General features: G+C 40.1%; 1 protein-coding gene across 1 annotated transcript; it reads right to left on the bottom strand.

Moving 5' to 3' along the window:
* Nucleotides 1–15,330: 15,330 nt before the first annotated feature.
* sox14 (SRY-box transcription factor 14) lies at nucleotides 15,331–16,047 on the bottom strand. Its single transcript, NM_001164872.1, has one exon. The coding sequence runs from the start codon at nucleotides 16,045–16,047 to the stop codon at nucleotides 15,331–15,333; it is 717 nt and encodes a 238-aa protein (NP_001158344.1).
* Between the last annotated feature and the right edge of the window lie 1,673 nt (nucleotides 16,048–17,720).

The raw sequence follows: 17,720 nt of genomic DNA, 5'->3' as shown, positions 1-17,720 counted from the left end.
CTCTGGAGATTATTCTCTCACAAACAGTACAGCCGCCGAAGCTCCTCGTCAACTGCATGAATAAGGGATTTCTGTGGACCCCAAGTTAAAAGTCAGCAGAGCAGAAGAAACGCTGCAGAACAGGAAATCCAGGTCTGCTGAAGCTGTGGGATGACCCACAGATAAGAACTGCAGGATATGAAGAGGACAAAGCAGGAGCGAGTATGCAAAGACGTCTGATTGTTGCAGAAGCAGGTTTTCAGTTACTTCCTGTGATGTTACTAAGAAGGCTGCAGATAGAAGCAGCCGCTCCGATGAATAGGTGAGTGTGTCAAGGATTGCTGGTCAGAGCAGGAGATATGCAGATATGTGGCACATTCTCTGCTGATGAGATACTGAAAACTGTCTCTGCTGATGATTTGAAATGATAACACCAGAGTGACGACACTAAATATGCACAGCTGTGCTGGTTTGATTCAATCTTTGGAGAACATTCTTGTCCACATTAACAGCTGCCCATGTTGTCATAGTTTTTCTGAAAGGTGCAGCAGAGATTGGTCCACAAATCCTTGTCAGGATTGTTCAGTTTGTTGTGTGCAGTAGACTTTTGCCCTCAGTATCTGTTTTTTGTATTTTTTGTTGCTCCTGAATCACAATCACACCTGAGTTTCTCCTGAAATCACAGATGTGTCCTCCTCCTGAACTTCTCCTGGCTTGCAGTAAAAGTCCTTGGCACATCCTCACACCCTTTCGTTTCCTTCTCCCATGGAGAGCTGAGTAGCAACCAGTTACATTTAGACAATTGTACTTTTCTTTGAGCAAATTTAATTGAAAAACAGATATTTTATATTTCTCCTGTTATTTGTCATGTTTTTAGTGTTTGTATCATTTGTTCTAGTAACACCTGATGAAATAATGGAACTGAAAGAAGCTGATGGTATGTAGTATGAAGATGTCTCCCAATAAGTCCTCCTAATATAGTTCAGCTTTAACAAAACTGTATTTGAAACTTCCTGAAGTGAAAATATTGCTGTGTGTTTTGAAAAGCACTGGTGCATTGTGAAGTTAAACCTTTTTTTAACACAAGTGTTCAAGTCACTCTATGGTTTAGCACCAGAGGACATCCTGGTTCGGACGAACCACAGTGAGGTTTCAGCCTCAAACAACTAAATTATGGATTTGTTTTTAAGTTAGACAAACCTACAGTACTTGGAATTAAAGATCATTTTGTTTACATCAGTTAAAACATGTAACTCTCATTTTCTAGTCTTGCTTGAAAGTGAATTTAATCATTTTACAGTTTTAGTTGTAGCTTCAGTATTTTTGGTTGTTTTCTTTCAGTGAAGCTCTTTAACTGAACTGAATGTTGAATCAAACCCATCCTCTCTAGTGGTTATGGGTGTTCACCCAAAAATATTGTGAATCTCCATTTTATTCTACACATCAAGAAAGCTTTGTTTTTGCCAAAAAATACTGTAACCAAAAGAAAAGTAACTTTTTCTTTAGTTGTTTCAACAACATTTCTTTTCTTATTTAAAAATCCAGATTTTGGACGTAACTATTTTTCCTAATTCAATACTTTTTAAACTTTTGATCAGACATGTTTAAACTGTTACTCAACACTCACATAGGATTTTATGGCTTAATTTTTTACAAGTTACTAAGATTACAACAGTTTACTTTGGTTCAAGTAATATAATTTGACAGTAGATAACAGCTTTTGTTTACTGCACTTGCATGCCCCCCTCTCCTGATAAAGTGTGTCATGATGTCTTTTGTTTTACTCCACTCCTCCGCCTTTTTGGTTCTCAGTGATCACAGAAATGCAGCCATAAATGCTCAGGTGAGCCTTAAAAACAATCAGCTCGGCCAACTGCATTCTTTTAACCCTCCTATTATCCTTGGGGTCAATTTGACCCCAATTCAATGTTTATAATTAAATAAATAATAGCTAACCTTTTTCTTTTTACTTCATATTTCATGACTTTTCCTAATTTGATGGGGACAACTGATTAAGCATAAAACTATCATGATGATATTTTTTTCTGTGTGCTAAACACATATTACATACATCGGTGTTCCTCGGGGGTCAATTTGACCCCAGGCTGTTCTTGTTTTAGCTGACCTAACATCCCCACACTTGCAGGTGCAGAGTTGATTGTTCTGAGTTGATACATAACAGGGGGTGGGGAAAACATCCATTCCCATGAGAACTTTGATATTTCTCGTGGTCTGGTGTGAAATCCGGCCAAAATGAGGAAGCCAACGAAGGCTTGTGAGTTGATCACATCCAAGTCTTTCCGACTAGACATGCCTCCCCTCTAAAATTATCCTCTCAAGTAAAATATTTTCAATTGACGGTTATATATTTAATGTTATATATTATAATGTTGAACTGTAACACTTGAAAGTCACTTTACTTTGCTAAACGTCACTTTGCTGCTGCCGCAGACAACAGAATTTCCCCATCGTGGGATAAATGAAGTTTTATCTTATCTCATCTATCAAATGAGGAGCTCAAATAATGACTTTGTCTTCAACACGGGTGACTGTGTGTCTGGTGGGACACGCAAATATGTCTGCAAGGAGGAAGCACAAACTCTCTGCACATCCTGTGTACAGTAGTGCAGACTAAAAGCTCAACTCCGGGCAGAAAGAACTGTTCCATGTTCAGACTATCCGACTTTTGTTCTCATTCTGATTTTCTGTTTCACGTAAAAACATTTAAAAAAAAAAAAAAAAGGAAGAAAAAAAACTTGAACTCTGCCACTGCGTCCCAAGGCCGGATAACAAAAGAGGAGGGGTGAGTGAGCGTCAGCCTAGATGGAAGCATTGACTGTTTATCTTATTTACAATGCATGGAAGACACAGATGATGTTGAGAGATACAGTTTATTTGCTTTTGCTTTACAAAAGCATCGGTAAACGCGTCTCCATGTCATCTCCATGAGAAAATTCGGTCTGTTTTTTTTCAAGGTGAGGTTACATTCTACTGCAGCACCTGTGTCTGAATGACGGCGCTTTCAGCGGTACTTCCGATCGTCTGTAACCCAGTTTGATGACCTGCTGTCCCACATCAGTCTGAGGAGGGACAAAATAAAACCAATAGCAATAATGTCTAGATGCAAATAAGAAAAACATCCTAACGTTCCGAAGGACAACGAGCAGATTCTCCTCCACGCTTCTTCTTCTGCGATGCTGTCAGGTGCAAATATTGATACTCGCACCTACAGTGCCCTCTAGTGGTCGTTAGTGGGAAACAACTGCTAAAAGGCAACTGGTTAATAGTGGGAAAATAATGAATATATGAGCCAATATTGATTTATTTTTAAAACACAAATAAGTCGCTCCTGATTATAAGTCACACCCCTGTCCAAACTTTGCAAAAAAAACTGTATACTCGGAAAAATATGGTGTATGGCTTTTCTGGTGCTCAAAGGACCTAACAATAGTCATTTATCCTCACAGATGGAAGAAAGAAGATTTAAGTTGAATTATGTGCAGACATTGAAATAGTCAGTACTGTATCCTGTCTAGTATAAACGGCGATTTTGTTTTGATGTTCATGATCTGCCGTGCATTTAGATCTCTGTACATGACTGCTGTATTTCACCAACGAGAGAAACATGATTCATTTTGGTTGACTAAAGCCTAAAGGAAGACCATCTCATCCGCATTAAGTGACTGGAAATTGTGACACGAGGCAGGTAAAACGGTCAGATTAAATTTCATTCGTATTTTAGAAAACTCTCACTGTCTCATTTGAGGCTGTAATCCACGTTCTTCATGACAACACACCAGCAATGGGCTTGTCTGTGTTTGTTTCCCATCTTTCTATCGCCATATAACTTGTCAATATAATGTAAGGCATACAGATAAATATCCAGAAAAGTTGGCGGGAGCAAAGCTGTGCTCACACTGCCTAAAAGGACATATTTTTGGAGCCCAGCAGACAAACAACCAAAGTAAATCTCAGATCAAACAACATTCTCAAATGTTGCTTCTCAGCTTAAATAGGTGTTGTCAAAGAGGCTGTGGGCAGGAAGAGAAGATTGTCTCAAATGAAAGATACCACATTGAAATCCTATTGAGCTATTTTCAGTGTAGGCTTCCAAAAAGCAGGAGAAAAGAGTGCACTGCTAAAGGTCAGCATGAACCCAGATCAGAGAACCTGAAACACGGCTCCGAGATAAAGGCCCCGGTGAGAAATATCAATTACACCCTGACATTTTCCAGAGAGACAAAAGAGGTCTGTACAATTCCCCACAATGGTGCGGTGGGAGCTAAAGTCCTCTCAAAAGTTACTAACACTGTGGCCTAGATGCTGTGAAATGAACCATTAAACCTTTATTTTGACATTTTCTAATGTTTGTTGCTATGTTTCTCAGACATTTGTGAGTTAAATAGAACACACTGTTGTAGCATAAAATGTTGTGTTTGATGATTTTAGCCTGATCTACTCCCTGCATCAGCTCACTTATGTGGCTGGCTGGTGTCATTTAGGTGAGATGAGGCTCAAATGTTGTGTGACCTGTTGTCCAAATGGACTTCAATTTGGAGATTCAACTGAAGAAAAGCAATATTTGGGCCACAAAAGAGATTTTTTTTTCGATTTAAGACTTTTAGTCACCATAGTTGAACATCAGTCAAGACTAAGGTTTCCCACTGACACATCCATTATATATCTAAACCATGGATATTTTAACTTTTTCAAGAAATCTTTAGCTAAAACTTTAACCAGTGTAAATATCTGCTACTGCACAGTGAAGTTTTCCAGATTCTTGGATTTCTTCCAGATCATCAAGTGGAAATGAAATATGTGTCCAAACAAACATTAAACTAGAATGAATGTCAAATCCATTCACATGTTAGTTTCCTAAAGTTCACCACTGATGTTTTTCCACATCCAAAGAATCCAAAGGGAACATTCTTAGAACATTCTAGACACTGGATGGTCACATGACTTTATTCAAAGTCTGTCCACTCATTGGACTGGAATGATGGACGGATCAGTTTTTGATGACATCACATGTGTGTTGTCCACTGATGCCCTTGGTTGTTTTAAAATTACAGTAAAATAAACTCACTGTACCTCAATCCAAATGGTATTGTCCAATATCAATGATCATTTTTCTGATTTTGAAACATTAGTTCAAAATTGGTTGATTTGATTCACAACTTGCCTCTGACAGATCGATCTTGTTGGATTGTATATAAATTTATAATATAATATAATATATTATAATATAATATAATATAATATAATATAATATAATATAATATAATATAATATAATATAATATAATATAATATAATATAATATATCATATAATATCATATAATATAATGTAACATAATATAACTTCAAGGCAATAATATGCATTAATACATAAAAGTGAAAATTGAAACTTCCAAGAAACAAAAAGAACAGCACACGCATACTTCGTTGCTTCTTTACATTTTATGACTTAAGGCTAGCAAACCTAGCAAAGTTTCCCTTCAAAAACAATCCTCCACAGATTGCAAATGTACGTCTTTTATTTCTGTTGGACAACAAACGTATTTATAAGAAAAAGAATGGGGTTAATTTCTCACAACTTTCAAAAACACACTTCAATCATTTCATAATAGTATAACACCTAAGGGGTTATACAATTGACTGTATATGAGAACTGGACTGAGTGACCCCCCCACCCCCCCCCCCACCCCAATCACAGCTTACCGATGATTTCTGGTTTCAGCATGGCAAATCACCAAAAAAAAATAGTGACTGAAATGACTTTATTTGGTTGAAGCCAGAAGGAAATAATTTTCTACGGGTGACCTCACAGTCCCTCGATCCAGTTTTCTTATACGATCAACAGCTATTCAATTGCCATATACAGTTTCCATCCTTTGAAGGAAGAACAAGATCAGCATAACACTACAATTGTTCCTCACATGCTGCAGAGCTTTGTGTGTCACAGTTTTACCTTGGCAGAAGAACCAAAGCAGTCCTCCTTCACTCTCAGCTAAGTGAAACAGAAAATGATCTAGAGAGTACAGCACTGTTATCACCACAAAGCCATACTGAGTTGATTGTGCTGCCTAATTATGCCAGCATATACTTGAGGAAGCGCGTAGCAGCAGATGAATGAGATATCAGCCTTGTAGAGAAGCTTCATTTACCGTCTTCTTGAACAATGAAAGTTTCAGTACATGACATGATAGCGAGCGTCACAGCAGATCAGTTATATTGTTGAAAAATGACAAAACATTTGAAATGTAATGTCACAGCTTCTGAACTAAATCTAAATAACAGTTTGTGAAGTGCATGCTGAGTTTCTGCCTGGCAGGACTTGAACCGAAGCAGAACCTGATTGATGTGTCGGAATGATGGTCGGACCAGAAACACTGTGGATGTTGTATGTGCATGAAGTGCCACTCCATGCAGACAAAACTGAAGCTGCACAAGGAAACAGTATTACAGGTAACAATTATCCCAGGTGAGATGAAGGGAGGCTTGTTGGAAAATGTTCTTCTTTTGGAACATCCTTCTTGCAACACATCAAACACAGAAACAGGTTTACCACTGGAACACCAACCCCATCATTAGTTGCTTCACGATATAAATAATATCAGTGTATTCAAAGAATCTATTTTGTATTTATGTAATCTATTTTGATCTTCTCACAGGCAAATTTCTTGTAATTTAAACAAGAAAAGTCGGTTGTTTATCCCGGACTTCCATCATTTCAGTTTACACGTCGTTTCATCAGTGCCTCATCAGTTTCATGACAACCTTCTGCGTCTCATCTGTGTTGTCTTCACCTCATGGTTGTCCTCCTGAGCTTCTCAGTGCCTGCTATAGAGTGTAACTGCTAAATATTGATATTGTTGAAAATCGTTTTGTTTCAGTTTACATGCTCCTTCCTTATAGAAACACTCAAATAAATGCTCTCATCAGTGAAACAGACTTTTAGCTTCCCAGCATTCTTCAGCAGACTTCTTACATGAAGGAAAATTACTCCGTTTTCTACCAGACTAAAAATTGAAGAATTCTTAATGAACATTATTCACTTTATTCAGGTCAGTTTGTATGTTTTTTGTATTTTCCACAAATATGTTTTCTTATATTTTTTAGCAGTTGATGATAAATTGACTGTCTTGTAAACATTGTTGCTAGATTCAGTCAAAGAGCAAATTTGCACATAGCCACCAGCAGGTATGATTTCTGACATTCTTCATCAACACTGAGTTTAAAGCCCAAACACAACTAAATATACAGACATAAACCCACCAGGCACAAGATGTCTATATACATATATCTGTTGTAGATGTTTACTGGACATCTCAGACAAACATTTTGTAAGGTTACTCAATTAGATGTCTACCAGTAGTGTTCTAAAAGGCATCGGCAACTAGAGCTTTCCTACACACCTACTTGTAGACATCTAATATTTGAATATTTTTAGATTTCTATCAGTACTTTTAACCCATAAGAACCCATGATGACATCAGTGTAGTAGAATAATATCAGAAATGGATTGTGTGCTCCACTTGGTTTGTGGGAAAATACACATCATTTTACTTTTAAGAAAAAGTGGGTTCTTATGGGTAAAAAGACTAGATATTAAATAAGCACTGCGATTTTACAAAGTTTTATTGGTGGTTTTGTTGACAGACAAGTAGTAATCACAAAACTAGATTCCAAAACGTGACAAACATAATATCTACCTGGGGTTAGAAGGTCTTAGAAATTTGCATCAATCCAACATAAAAACCCCACTTCATGTGTGAACAGCATTTTCATTCAGAAGAAACCCAACAGCATTTCTTCATTTTTAACAATCTTAAACATTAAAACCCAACTTGGGACAATTTAAACACACAAAAATCTTTGCGATAGACTGGCAGCCTGCCCAGGATGCACCCTGTTTTTCCCCAACAGTAGCTGGATAGGCTCCAGCAGCCCTGTGACCCCTAAGGATTATGTGGATTTGGAAAATGGATGGACGGAAGTCAGGTATAATTCATTCAGCATCCATTGGGGACTGTTTAAAATGAATCAGTCCCACTTTATTGTTTAATTAAAAGACTTCCATCCTGACAATAATATAGATAATTTAATGCAGATTTTTAAAGACGTGTTTAAAAATAGCCGTAGCTGTCCATAGAGTTTCTGTACAGTCACTGGTAAAAAAATAAAATAAAATAAAAAGACAACCGAAGACCATTGAAAATAAAATGACAACTAACATAACTAACACAGTCACACACTCATGTACACTCACATTCACACCTATGGACAATTTAGAGTAACCAATGAACCTATAAAGCATGATTTGGGACGGTGAGATGAAGCCGGAGTCACCGGAGAAAACCCACGCATTCACGGGGAGAACATGCAAACTCCACACAGAAAGGTCCCCCATTTCCCCCTGAAAGCAGCCGTTGCTGTGAGGCAAGAGTGCTAACCACTGCGCCACCATGCCACCCTAGTTGAAAGAAAACCTAAAACAAAACCAAAACAAAGAATTCTTTAAAGTACTTTTGTTTTATTCCAAATGTCGTTTTTTTTTTTTTTAACAAAATTGTTTCAGTGACATTTTAAACTGTCAATAAAACACAACTTTATTGTTCAAATAAACAACAATTTGCATTAAAACAATAATACTTTAAAGAATTGTTTGTTTCTTTTTTCTTAAGGACCATTGGAGTTCATTTAATTGAGAACCGGTGTTTTTGGAGCATTTCTCACCCGAAAATGAAGGTTTTAAGAAGGTCCCGATTCATTCAGACGCGTTTCATGAAGAGCTTCTGATTATGGAGCAGTTGAGTAAAGACTGTTGCTCTGCAGGCTGTTGAATATTTCTCCAATTAGTATTGAATTAGTTTCTCCCTTCAGGATTTTCGTGTGTAGCTGTGGTGAAGCAGTTTTGACCTGTTCCTCTAAGCTGGGGAGGACTACTCAGCATTAAGGTGAAATGCACAGTGCCTGCCATTCTGCTAGATTTAGAAAATGAATGCACCTCTAGACTACTGCACACCGGACAGGTTTGATCCTGAGTACTCCTCTTTTGGTCAAATGGCTGATGTTTCTCCATCTCTCTTGTAAAGAAATTCAGATGAAGCTGACACACAGCCACCAGCCAATGAGGAAGCAGGTGAGGAGAAATGGGGCTTGTCATAGATTGTGTGATGTGTGGCAACGTTTCTGAATGCTGAGAATTGTTTCTGATTTAGTTGGCAACATACGTTTGGGTTGGTGGGACAGCAAAACAAAGCGTTCAGGCTGCATGTACTATCACCTATGTTTGGCCAGAAGAGCAGCCCAATGTAAAGTGTTGTTGGGCAAATTAGGAAACGGGCTAATTCAGATTTTGGCCTCCAACTATTTGAAAAAGTTCAAGATTCCGGCGGCTAAAAGCAAAACAAATGGGAGTATCAATAGGGTATGTCTGATTACTGCTTACCAACCTTCAGAAATTGTACTGAACTTACCTCACCGCTCAAACGACAAATTCAAACAGCTTTTTCTAAATGTCCAAGACGCATCCAACTCTGCCTCTGCTGGAATGCTTCCTTTGATTTTACTGATTTGGAATTTATGTTCCTTTTTTTCAGGTTATATCAGCTGCAGAAAAAAAATGTGTGCTGTGATTTCTTGTCTTGTCTTGTGTGAATCCTAATGGTGCTCCTGAAGTGCTGTGAAAGAAAACCCTGTTCCCGTCAGAATAGAGCTTCATAGCCATAAGTACAGATATGAACGTTAAAGGACAATTTGAGTTGCGTCTTATTGGCGCTTCTGCTTCAGCTGCATCTGTGGGGCATCGGAAAAAAAAAAAAAAAAAAAAAAACAACACTGTGGAAATAAACTGAGGGGGGGGGGATGAAAAAAATATATTTAAATAATGAATACAAAAGGGGGTGATTTGGGAACATCAAAGGCCTCTCTATCTGTGCAGCATGTAAACAGCACGTTCCTTCAGTGAGTGGAGGAGCCCTTTTTAATGATTCCATGGAAGATTGCCACGTCGACAATCATCCTGTAATAAATGAAATTAACAAACATTTCTGTAGGGTCTTTTCAAAGGGAAAGAGAGCCCAATGTTTTTATTCAGATAAGTGCTCTATACATCCCCTGCTCCTTCCTGATTAGTCTAATCCACTGAGAAGTGCGTGCCGGGTTTGATTGAGTCAGCCGTCGAGGACCCCGGGGGAACCCTTCTGATAAGTGCTTTTACCTTTCACCTCCAGAACCCCACGCACGCCGTTTCACCATATCCCACTCCCTCTAATCTCATTTGGCCCAGAAAGACATGCTCAGGCTCAAGAAGCTACGATTAGCATCCTCTTCACTGAGATCCCGTTGGCTCGGACTGCCGGCTGCCCTCAACCTGGGCTGCTGAAGGCACCGAATCAGACAGGTAGATAGATGTGTGTGTGTGTGGGGGGGGGGGGGGGGGGGGGTTGGTGTCTGCAGCAAACCTTTCACAAGCATGTCGCTGACAGCTTGATCTCTGAAGCAGAGCTTCTTGTGTTTCCAAACACAGATGAACAAGAGCGGAAATGTTCCCCTTTATTGTATGACATGGCTGCAATGGCAGGACCACAACCAGGGTTTTAAATACACCGAGGCTGAAAAATTCAGACTGGCAACCAAGCAGCATGCAGTGCAGAGAGAAAATCAGAAGATTTCACACATTTGTACCCATTTAGCTGTTCAGATGTAACTTTTTCTTTTTTTTTTGGTTTGTTTGTCTGGGATAAATAAACCTGTTTTATGAATCTAATAATCGTTGCATTCTGAAGATCTGACAGATGCACCCTCTGTGATGGGTAAAATCTCAACCAGTTCACAGAGTTTCCACCCAAACCCACCTGCTGTGCTCATGCAAGTCACTGCAAACGTGATTATATCTGTCGTTCTATTCAGCACATTTCATTTTAGCAGGGATTGTTCTGCAGCGTGACGCATCAGCAGGGCCTCCAAAGGGCCATTTTGGGAGGATCATTTTAAATGACTGCTCATTCTCGTTTGAATGAGTCCCGAACTAAAGGAGAAAGAAACGTGACCTCCTCAAGAGCAGAGCTTCAGCAAACAAACCACACATCAGTCCAAATGAACCAAATTATTCAAAAGAGATTTATGAAACAAAAGAATTTTTGGAGAAAGGTAACTTGAATGAGGATATTATTCTTAATTTTTTTCTCCCACCTTTCTGTACAACATATACAGATCTCCCAAAAAACAAACTTATTCCCTGGACGTTTGGATTCATCCTAAAAAAAATCCCAAAAATATATATATATATTTTTAAAGAGTGTAAAGAAAAAATACAATAAATAGATTTAACATTGACCTCAGACCTAAAATGAGTGTTTTCATCATTTGCAACTGGGCTCTTTTGTATTATCATCCAAAAATCCTAAATATATATATATATATATATATATATATATATATAAAATGTTAAAAAAGACAGATTCAGTTATGAAAATATATTACTTTATATGTTAAGACCCAAAAAGCCTCAATGTTTTAAAAACACTTTTTTTAAACCAATATTGATATAGTAATGTTATTATTATTATTATTATTATTATTAATATTAATATTATTATCAGTAATATTACAATTAGAAGCCATAAAGGCTTAATTGTTTGTTAATTTCAATGTTATAAATAATAGTTTGCATAAAGATTAATATTTCCAAATTAAAATAAAGAAAACTAAAATGAGAAATTATGTTTTAATTGGAACAAACTGGGAGGAGCGTTTCGCAGATAGATTTAAAAATATAAGAGTCCATTAATGCAAAAAAAAAACGGTTAGGTTTGTGAGGTTTATCTTCTAGTGCAGATCATTTTACCTCGTGATTTCTCCTTCGTGGTCACGTGCCAGCTGGAAGAGCTCGTGCAGATGATGCAAAATAGCTGTTCAGGTCAGAAGATGAGAAGATTGGAGCCGGGAGTCTGCAGCGCTACTGCTTTCAAAGCAGTAAATCAAACAGATGCAAATATTATTTTAAAGTTGTTATTGAGGAGAAACAACTCAAATAGGATTTTTGAAATGTGTCATTTATGAAACTTTTAAAACCCCAGCTGAGCAGTGGAGCCGGGCTCTTTCAGGAGCGGATTCAAAAAGAGGTCAAAGTTTGTGCCAGACGCTCCAGATCTGCGGGTCACCCAAGCACGCGGACCACACGCGCGCGGGCACGTGTCCATTAAATCACCCCATTAAAAAAACTGTCTTGTGGCGCGAGGCACTGAACGACCGAACCATGATTCCCTCTCTCCGCTCCTGCGCTCTTTCCATCTCTCCCTCCTTCGAGCCTTTCTTTCTGTTTTCTTTTATCAGCTCGTTCACCATTTATTTTCTTTCAAATGAGAATTCGGGACCCCCAAAATTCAACCCCCCACCCCCCGTGTCTTCAAACAACACAACTGTACGGTTCTACTTTTTTTCCCGTCAGAATGGTATCCCAGATTCAATTTCAGATAGAGCGGATTTAACCATTGATGATTTCTTTTATTTTTTATATATATATATATATATTTGGGGTGTTTTTTTTTCTTCAATAATGTTTAATCAGCTGAAACGAGATCAAGTTAAAGACCCCCAAAAAAATCACAAGAGCGCCAGAAAAAAGCGCGCCTCTGATGCGCGCGTTTCCTCCTTCTTCAGCCATCATCCTCCTCATCACTAACACTATCACCATCATCATCACTATTTGCCTTTTCTTTAGTCCCCCCCCCCCCCCCCCCCCCCCCACCCCCTTTGCGCTTTTGATTTAGGATTTATCTGGCACAAATGCAGGCCGCATTCTCAACAGCCTCTTTTATCAAACTCCATTTGCTGCAGATAATTTCAGGGTGACATTAAAACACAATAATGTAAATGACCCATGGCTTTTAATTAAACACACCCCTCCCCTCCTCCCAGGCTCACTTTTTGTTTCATCTAAATTCGCTTTTCTTCCTTCCTCAGTCTTTTTGATTTCGGAAAGGCTGCAGTCATAGGCGCGCAGGCGGCTTTTCTCGCGCTTTTCCCTCCTCGTTGACTTTTATCACTAAATGAAGCATATAAATGACCTGAAAGCGGCGGCTGTCGCGTTAAATTAAATAAAATAAAGAACAATTATCCCCTCTTTTTTCCTCTGATCTGCTGCTAAAAAGGAGTCCTGGAGAGATAAGGCAGATTGAATTTTCTCTGTTGTGCTCCAATAAAAACGTCAAGGGGGAGAGACGGATTTAAACACACACACACATTAACTTCATAATTTAAAATCATAATTCCCCTCCTATTATACCTCTCAGATGTCGTTTACCTAGATATTTCGGTGTGTCAATTTCCATGACCAACTTGAATAATAACAGGTGGAGCAGGCGAAGCCCTCCTGACCAAAGTGACAGTAAAAATATGATTTCCAGCATCCCTGCCTTCTGCATTCACACTGAAGCGCGTGTAAGCAAATGTGCTGCTACAGTCCTGAAAGTAATTAGAATTGTCTCATTTCAAAGTGGAATTAGGGCGCTTTAGGGATGGAGCCGAAAAGTTCGCGTGCGCCTCAGTATGTGGATCGTCCTAATTTACAGTCACAGATAAGCGCCTATTCTGTCATTTAAAAAAAAAAAAAAACCTAAGCCTCCCCCGCCGCCGCACCTCCCCAGGACTGGATTGCACCTTGGGCAACAGAGCAGAATGGAAACTTCCCTCCGCACATGTTCCTGACAGATAAGTAAACAATTTGGACGTGAAATGGTTTTTCTAATTGAGGCAACACTAAAAAAGGCTGCTCCTCCTGCAAATTCGCCACCATTCAAAAATACAGGAAATAAAAAGCTGTTGTAATGAGAGAGAAAAATGATTCTAATGCGCACTTTCAGTCCCCGCTTCCATTCACAGAAGTTTGTGCGCGTTTCAACACGTGGCGAGGATTTGATCGAAAGGGAGATCAGCGCGTGGGGATATTTTAGGAGCACAACTGGCAGCAGGTTAGGGGGAAAAACGAGAAAGGAAAACCACATTTAGCCTGATCTATCACTGTAGGCTGTAATTAAGCAGCTCCCTTGAAGTGATTAAGCAGTCAGACAAGTCGGACGGGGCGGAATCCCTCCAGGGAGGCCTGTGCGCAACAACACAAACCGGTTCACACCACAAAAACACACACACGCCGCGCAGCGTGACATGCCCGAACCCCGTTTCTCCAACATTAACAATAATTATCAAAATAGCCACAATTAAAGGAAGATTGTTTGATGTGTGTGTGGGGGGGGGGGGGAATCAGAGATTAAAGTTTGACAGATTAAAAAAAACGGATCTGAAAACGAGGGTAGTTTAAACATTATTATCTATCAGCAACATCGATCACCGTCAATTAGAGGATTTTACCTCTCAAATATTTGTCTCCATTCAATGCATTTGTTTTATTTTTAATGAACTGAATTGTTTTTGATTGAGCTTTTATTTTGACAGGTTATCTTCGTAATTTAATGACCTACAAATACAGGAAATTGATGCGTTTGAAGACAGATTGTCTTTATTCAAAACGTCTTTGCTCAGCACTTGAACAAAGAGCAGGAGGTATGAACCTTCTAGATACATTATCCTTTCCGTAACATGACATGTTTTAAATTACCATCTTAGATAGAAAATACACATAGAACTCCTCGAATTCAAATAGAAGTTATCCTCAAAATTAATGTTGATCATTAAAAAATATCAACAAAATGAAATGACGCGTGGGACTATATTTGCACTTAACCACAGAATTAAAGCAAAATTAAACATCTTAATTAAAATGTGTGTTTTTTTTGTTCTCTTTGCTTTTTGTCATTTTAAATAGACCATTTACTTGAATGCTCAATTTTTTTCCCAGCCAATAAATATAAAGAGAAAAAACCCGTAAGTGAAGCAGCCCGAGTGTTCTGATGTTGACCAAAGGTCCAGATCATCATCGAAAATTTGCCAAACTGTGGGCTGTTTTAGGCCTGTACAGGAAACGTGAATGCTAATTGTGCAAGCCGATTTTCAAAGTAAAAGAGCAGCCTATCAATAATCAACACAAATCAGCATATCAGCATTAAAATGTACATCATAAATAAAGTTAAAGGCCTCCTTTTCTGGTTGCCATAAACGTTATAACATTTACATTTCTTACAGTTCGCTGCAGCTTCTTTGCTCAGCCAAGAACTGGTTGTGAAAAAAGTTTTTTTTGTGTTTTTCTTTTCTTTTTTTTTTCTGATCACAACCAGCCCGGGCAGGTAATACTGTTCGTGCCTTTGAATGGGGGTGCGCTGTCCATACCATCTGTACATGCATTTCAGTATTCAAGTGACATAAAAAGAGCAAAAAGAGTCAGTGGGGTTACATGGCAGCGGCGTGCGCGGAGGAATACGGGTCAATTCCAGTCTTGGTCATACCTGGAAAAAGTATGTAGGCCACCGGGGGCTGTAAACTTGACGTTGACCAGGCCGTGCAGTTACACGGGACGACGTAGCCCGGGTTTGTGGGCGACGGGTGGGTGTGGGTGTGCTGACTGGGGCACCCGAGGGTGCCGAACGCGCCGTTCTGGTATCCCAACGAGGATGCGTACGGCAAAGTGCTGGTGCTCAACGTGTGCGGCATCTCTGTCATCTTCTGGATGGCGCTGGAGCTGAACTGGCTCGGGTCGAGGAAGGAGTAGGGGGCGGAGGTCGGCGGGAGAAACGCCCGGGCTTTCTCCGACGAGCCCAAGAGAGAATCCGCAGCGGACACCGGAAGTCCCTTCAGGTGGTCGGTGTCCCCGAGGTAAGGCAACGGGAAAACGTAGCGGTCCTTCTTCAGCAGGTTTTTGGGTTTGCGCCTCGGTCGGTACTTGTAGTCGGGGTGCTCCTTCATGTGTTGCGCACGCAGTCTCTTGGCCTCGTCGATGTAGGGTCTCTTCTCGGACTCGGAGAGCAGCTTCCACTCGGCGCCCAGTCGTTTGCTGATCTCCGAGTTGTGCATTTTGGGGTTCTCTTGGGCCATTTTCCTCCGCTGGCCCCGGGACCACACCATGAAGGCGTTCATGGGTCTCTTGATATGATCAGCAGGCTTTGACATTTTCGAACTTTTAGCACTTTTTATCCCGCTCTTGATGACAACCAAAAGTTCTCTTATCAGAGGAAAGGTAAACTATTCACCTGAACACGTGCCAGCGTCTGCTCATGCCACGGCTCTGGGGAAAGAAGCAGGAAAAGGAGAAGAAAACAAAAACAATCCAGCCCGGTTCCGTTCTTCCCGAGGTAAAACACAAATGGAGTCCGCTTTGCAATTCTGGGTCAGGAAAAGACGCGCATGCAAGACGCGCACACGGAACCCATCCACAAAGGTGAAAGTCACGTTCCGCGCGCAGTTTGCTGTAGTCATAAAAGTCTCCGGTGTTATTATTTGATTTTCTGCCGCGGACGCCCCCTCTCTGCCGCTCTGGTGGAGGTTTGTCGTCAAGCACCTGGTTTGGAAATGAGCGGAAGAGCGTGAATACGAGCCAAAAGCGGTGAAGTTCAAAGGCTGGGCTGGTTTGGTTTCTGCACGCAATCTGACATAATCTGCAGGGCGTTCACTCCCAACCTGAGCGCCCAATCAGCACGGAGAGCGCCTCTTTAACACCTTCACCCAAAAACGCACGGGCTGCGTGCGTTACGGCGTAAACAAAGGCACGCGGGGGGGGGGGGGGGGGGGACTAGAAAAAAGGACATTTGCGCGCGCGCGTATGGACGACCCCCACCCCCGATTACATCTCATGTAATAAATCGCAACAAACACGAACCTTCAACCTCTTCCCAAGTTAAAGCCCGACTTCCATTCAGAGCAGGAACACCAAGAGACCGATGCTGAGCAGCGTTCAGGAGGATTGTCCTCCTGGACGCACGAAAGGCCAGAGGGAGCTTTAACCGCTGCTCTCCTGCAACGAAACTAGAAACTAAAATAATAACAGTCATGTATTATTTCAAACCGAAATCAATTAGACAGACATAGGAATTGCTATGTTTAAAAGATAGAAACAAATCTTGGACAAGAAGGGGGGTCACGCCCTCACCCCCTATCCCCTCAAAAGCATTTAGATATTTAAAATGTAAAAATAAAATCTAAAAATTATAGGCCTATTTATTTTTCCAACCCTTTATCTGTCTATCTTCAGTTTCCAGCTTGCAAACAAAAATATGGCATGGATAAAATAATTATAAAACAAACAAGCAAAAACACCCGCAAACAAACGCAGACATATGCAATTCAATAAACCTAAAAGAAAGTGTTGCATGCACAGTTTTGGAGCAGTCACAGTGAGTCACAGTGAGTCTGTGGCTGTGGGGTTGGTTCACTCTGACAGTCCGGCGGCCACCGTTTGAAAACGCTCATTTGAATGAGGACCACTGCCTAATAGCCCCTGAGCTAATGCGCCTGATGTAGGTGATATATGACTCTTTCAGCTGTGATTATTCAACGAAAGCACCTCCCCGCACACTCTCTCACGCGCACGCGCACTCGCTAAAGCTGTTTTAAGATGGAACTCTCAACACCCAAAATAGCTCGGTGCTTATTTTATGTGTTGGCCTATATTTCAAGGTGTAAACTCACCTGCGCGCGTGCACAGACATAAAAAATCTTCTTTGTTTCTCTTCTCTCTGCTCACGAGACAAAAATAAGAAGATTTTTGATTTACTTAGGTGGCCACAATGAGACCCAACCTGTTTGTTATTAGATAATAATAATAATAACAATAATAATAATAAAAA

The sequence above is a fragment of the Oryzias latipes genome, chromosome 4, assembly GCF_053564925.1.
Source record: "Oryzias latipes strain Hd-rR chromosome 4, Olatipes_Hd-rR_3.1".
Lineage (NCBI taxonomy): Eukaryota > Metazoa > Chordata > Actinopteri > Beloniformes > Adrianichthyidae > Oryzias > Oryzias latipes.
This window is presented reverse-complemented; position numbering and strand designations above follow the sequence as displayed.

What these genes read in the sequence shown, in the direction of transcription:
- sox14 (NM_001164872.1), bottom strand. Translation starts at nt 16,047, where the DNA reads ATGTCAAAGCCTGCTGATCATATCAAGAGACCCATGAACGCCTTCATG.